The sequence below is a fragment of the Engraulis encrasicolus genome, chromosome 13, assembly GCF_034702125.1.
Source record: "Engraulis encrasicolus isolate BLACKSEA-1 chromosome 13, IST_EnEncr_1.0, whole genome shotgun sequence".
NCBI classification, from domain to species: Eukaryota; Metazoa; Chordata; class Actinopteri; order Clupeiformes; family Engraulidae; genus Engraulis; species Engraulis encrasicolus.
This window is the reverse complement of record NC_085869.1, coordinates 34,790,166-34,795,165: the sequence shown is the minus strand read 5'-3', so window position 1 is coordinate 34,795,165 and position 5,000 is coordinate 34,790,166. Positions and strand designations below refer to the sequence as shown.

The 5,000-nt window shown below is 48.6% G+C and overlaps 1 protein-coding gene across 3 annotated transcripts in view; it reads left to right on the top strand.

Moving 5' to 3' along the window:
* Positions 1-1,158: 1,158 nt before the first annotated feature.
* The window catches only part of nrp2b (neuropilin 2b), a 178,180-nt gene continuing 174,338 nt past the window's right edge, over positions 1,159-5,000 (top strand). For 2 of the 3 annotated variants that reach the window (XM_063213786.1, XM_063213785.1), the window contains exon 1: positions 1,160-2,161. In XM_063213786.1, coding sequence (XP_063069856.1) covers positions 2,092-2,161 — 70 coding nt within the window. In that variant the 5' untranslated portion in view covers positions 1,160-2,091. Of the gene's footprint in view, positions 2,162-5,000 lie in introns of all 3 variants that reach the window. The other variant, XM_063213784.1, reaches the window with a different exon arrangement.

Here is a 5,000-nt window from a genome sequence, read left to right as displayed (position 1 = left end):
TCTGCTGTACAGCAATTGTTTTGTCCCACACTGTGCTTTTCTATGATGTGCTGCCGTGGTGTGTCGCTGTGCTGTGCTATAGACATATCACATATTTCTATTTTACATCACATAGGCCTGCTGTATTTTTCTGTCCCCTGCTGTTCTGCCACGTGCCATGCTCTTTTGTGCCAAATATAGTATACTACATATTTCTATTTTACATTACAGTCTGTATGTACTGTATATACTATATTCCAACGGTGCTGCTCCAGCTGTGTTGTACCATGCTGCGCTGTGTATGGGGCCCAGAGTGAGGTGAGGTGGAGAGACCTTGCTTAGTTCTCCTGTTCTCCTCAGCGTTTTCCTGGAGGTCTGAAGGCGCTGACCCCCCTGCCCTTGCCCCTGCTCACCCGCCGTCTCTCTTGGCAGCCTGACATGACTCCGCACCGCTGCCCGCTTCCTTAGCACTTCCCACCGCCGGCAGTTTGACTCGGCATTAGCATACCTGTTTCCTTATCGGGCTTAGCTTGGCAACTACACGCTGTAGCCTACCACTCTATCTGCCGAATCAGCACGTCTAAAGTCACCACTGTGGCTGTATAGATTTCTTTATTTTCGCGCACGCACACAGTGCAGGGAGAGAGAGAGAGAGAGAGAGCGAGAGAGAGAGAGAGAGAGAGAGAGAGAGAGAGAGAGAGAGAGAGAGAGAGAGAGAGAGAGAGAGAGAGAGAGAGAGAGAGAGAAGTGAATGCGTAATTAAGACAAACCACAAGCAGAAAAATTGAAGCAGGTCGTATTTTCTTTTCTTTCATATAAAATTGCAGCTATTTAGTGGTGAAAGTTGTCATTTGTGTGAGTGCTTTAATTCATCCCTCTTTCTATGGGAGACTACATGGAGAGGTCGATACGGAGCGACGGAGTTAAACATGTATTTGAAGCTCCCGCAGTAATTTGAAAGCCGTGTTTTTTTTTTTTTGCAACAAAATTGCACACATAACGTGTAACTGTGGCCGCCTCTCTCTCTCTCTCTCTCTCTCTCTCTCTCTCTCTCTCTCTCTCTCTCTCTCTCGTTCTCTTTACCACTCTCTCTACTCCTCTCTCTCCGTCTCTCTGCCCGTCTTTTTATAACTCGACAGCAAGAAAGCAGCAGCAGCAGCAGCGAGTGCTGCTCTTTAATCAGCGAGCGGTGGGAGGCGGTCCGAGGTGGCGACTGTAATGCGATAGCCGCGCCGTCCTGATGCACTTACACATACGCGCTTGCCGCAGCAGTCAGGCGCACACACGCTCTCACTCAGACCCACACAGATCCTGCTCGCAGAAACAGCGGCGGCCAGAGAGCCAAGAGGCAGCGTGGAGACAGTACAGCACAGCAGCGCGCAGTCTCTGGCATAGCCTACACACCCTCACACACTCACGCACAGAGAGAGTCAGAAGACCAGCGTTGACCCGCCGGGGTTGTAAGTGAAGGGACCTGGGCAACACTTGAAGACCGTTGCCCACAGAAGGTGGGGTTATCTGCGGCTTGGTTCCTGTCAACAAGGGTCGCCCGGCACCTCGGCAGTTTACAGAAGGGGGCTGACTGCCGCGGAGTTGAAGAGTGGCGGACGGAGAGGAAGCGAAGACGAGGGAGAGGAAAAGAGGAGGGGAGAAGAGAGTACCTCATGTCACTCGGACTCAGAGGTAACCAGACGCTCTTCTTTACACACTAGATCGAGGAACTGCAGGACTGAGACAGCGGAGACCCATCACTTCTCTCCCAGAGTCCCCCCTCTTCTCTCTCCAATCACCGCTGTCAGTTCATGGGGAACGTGGATTGAAAGTTCTACTCCAGGGCACCGGACGCAAAGATTTCCTGGATGATTCACAGACGGCTTTTGGTTTCATGAAAATGTGGTGTTAAACAACTATTCCAGGAACAACGTCTACGAAGTTCCTCGGGAGAGACGAGAGGAAGGAAGGAGGCGACTGCTACACACACCCCAGCCACACAAACAGCCCGTCCTGGGTACGCTTGCTTCCCCGCGCAAGCAGCGACGTTTTGAGGCAAGCTTTTGGGGAGATTTCTGGAGGCTGTGAAAACAGCCTTTGGGTGACGGATCACCCACCAAGATGGATTTACTCACATGGATCTTTGGATATTTATTCGCACTATGCTTGTCACCGTTACGTGCTGAAGAAGGTAAGTTTATTATTTATTATTTTATTATTATTATTTTTTTAACTCGTAAACCTCGCTTTCCTTACTGTGGGAGGAACAAGCTTCCCCAGTTGTCTTTTTTTCAACTGAACTTTGATTCGGTTGTTGCTTTTTTTCAGTGACTTTTCCAGAAACAGCATATTATATTGTAGCCTACACTACCGTTCAAGAACTGTAAAGGCAAGTCCACCGTGAAATGAGTGTCAGAGAACAGGGCAGGCAACCACTTTAAATACAAGAGGGGAAATAAGAATGACAGTGTCCGTGCGTATTTATGTGCGTAAAATGGCTAACAAATACTGCGTTTCGCCCCAAATCTCTGAAGTGAAGACTAGCCCATTTCTAGTCCGGCGTAGACCCATAATACCGCGCTACCCCACGGGCTAGGAGAGCGACTATACAGCGGAGAGTGCCCCGCACTACGCGCAGGAAAACCTCAACCCCTCGCTAGATCACCGGGGGTGATATTCTTCACTCCAATTTTAATGTAAACCAGTACCTTGCTACATTCTCACAAAGTCTCCATGATCTTTGGAGATAACCTCAACACCCCTCTGTTGCACGTTACCGTGGCTTTGTGAAACAGAGAAGAGATTGAAGGCACATGAAGCTGAATTGAAGGGGTTGTCATGGAAGTTCACTTTTCTCAAAACAACCACGTCCAACCCAATACATTGCCTTCAGTTGTGGGAAGAGGTCAATTTACACATTACAGCAGAAAACACATTCACAGATCAGTGCCATTTGGGCTATTATATAAACCAATAACAAAATGTGTTTTATTATTATTATTAGGCCTACTTTTTAGGTCTATTTATGATTTCTGGGATTTGGATCAGTTCATAATCAGTTTACCAAACAGTAACCAAGTTCTTTAGGGAACTAAGAACGAAAATCTATTTCCATTTGCGCTGGCAGCTTCGGTTCCTTGGGAAACTGCCTATCCAGCGAATACCTTGGGGATTATGCAATGCGTGCCCACAAACAAATTAGGGATACATAAAAATAAAGCAGTATATTAGTGCTTGTCTTCATTTGCGTGTTGTAACTGCAGCTGCCTGGTGGTTTAACGCCCTGTGGCCACACTATCTTTCCCTGACACCAAACGGAGAAGCATGTGGCTTCACTGATTGTTTTACCAATGCAGGCTGTAAACGCGTGTTGGTGAGTCTTTTGGAGTCAGGCTAGTTCATCCCTGTCTTTTTGTGTTTGTTTGTGCCTTTAGTTTTCCTAGTCGCAAACCTCGGAATTGGAAGCTATGGTAGGCCTATTATTTTGTATTTGTAAGATGCACATTTTGTCAAAAGCCTACAAAACAAATCATAGCCTAAAATCTTCGTGAACTTCATTCAAAATTTTAGCCTATCAACTACTAGATGAATTGGATATTGGCTTATGTGCTCTCAAATTAACGTGATCTGTGTTTATTTCTTATTTAGTTAACCAAACTCCTAGTTTGACTTTCAGCCTGAAACTAGTGGTTACGACCTTGACTTCTCCTTTCAGTCCTGGAAACCGTTAGTGCTGGAGCCGCGAGCCGTGTTCACGGGCAGTCAGATGAGCATGACGGCGGAACATGATGAGTTCAGCTGAGGCTCTGCTGAACTTCGCGCACCTCCGTGCGTTGGTGAAGCCTTGCTCGGGTTTTACACCCCCACCAAAAACCCGCCTACTCGCACTTCTCCTCGCCAGTGAATTACAGTAGACACGAACGGCTGGCATCAGCGACGCAGTCACGCGGGTTCAAATTTCGGAAGATTTGCTCCGTCACCATCTGTGTGATTCCCAAGTCACCCCCCTTCCACGCGCCCTAGAAGTGTCACTCATATTGGCTTTGTTACAGAGATGCAAAAACCCCAAAGCCTTTCACCCACCTCCCTCTGTATCCTTGACCTAATTTATCGTATTTAACTGTCACCATTTACCTTCAGAACTAACTATGCAATTCGCTGCTTAAAATGACACTTCTCAACTAGCAGCAGCAACTGTGCTCTTCCTCCCCGATAACGGAGAAACTCCTTTTAGGCATAGCTGCTTTCCCTTTCCATTTCCACACCTGGTAGCTTTTACACGTCTATCTCTAGGGCTTACCCCGCCTCTCCTCTCCTCTCCTCTCCTCTTCTTTCCTCTCCTCTCCTCTCCTCTCCTCTTCTTTCCTCTCCTCTCCTCTCCACTCTCTTCGAATAAACAACGGTCTCTGAATTGTGAAGGGGTTTAATTGGCTCAATAGTGGAGTAAACCGGCTGAATCAGGGCGGCAAGGGACCCGGGGCCGCTGTGGCGGTGACTATGGGCGGCTGTGGCTGTGGCTGCAGACAGCTGTGTGTGTGTGTGTGTGTGTGTGTGTGTGTGTGTGTGTGTGTGTGTGTGTGTGTGTGTGTGTGTGTGTGTGTGTGTGTGTGTGTGTGTGTGTGCGTGCGCAGTGTAGTTGTGGCTGCGTGGTGTAGCGTAGGCCTACTATCTGGGAAAGAGTAGCATACAACCAGCTGCAGCTACCGGCGGGGAAGCCGAGAGGAGAGAAGCGGATAGCAGCAGAGAGGAGAGGAGCGCAGTGAGTGCTTGGTCGGTAGCCCGCACGGTGAAATAAGACGGTGCTGTGGCGGATCATGTTGCGCTGGATGACAGCGGCGACCCAGTGATTACGACCTAGGATGGACAGAGTGGCACGGCGCCGGGGCTGTCTCAGCTTGCCTTGGACAGGCGTGGGAAGAGAGAGAGAGAGAGAGAGAGAGAGAGAGAGAGAGAGAGAGAGAGAGAGAGAGAGAGAGAGAGAGAGAGATGAAAACATAAATGGATTCAGAAATAAGAGGGATGGAGATGGA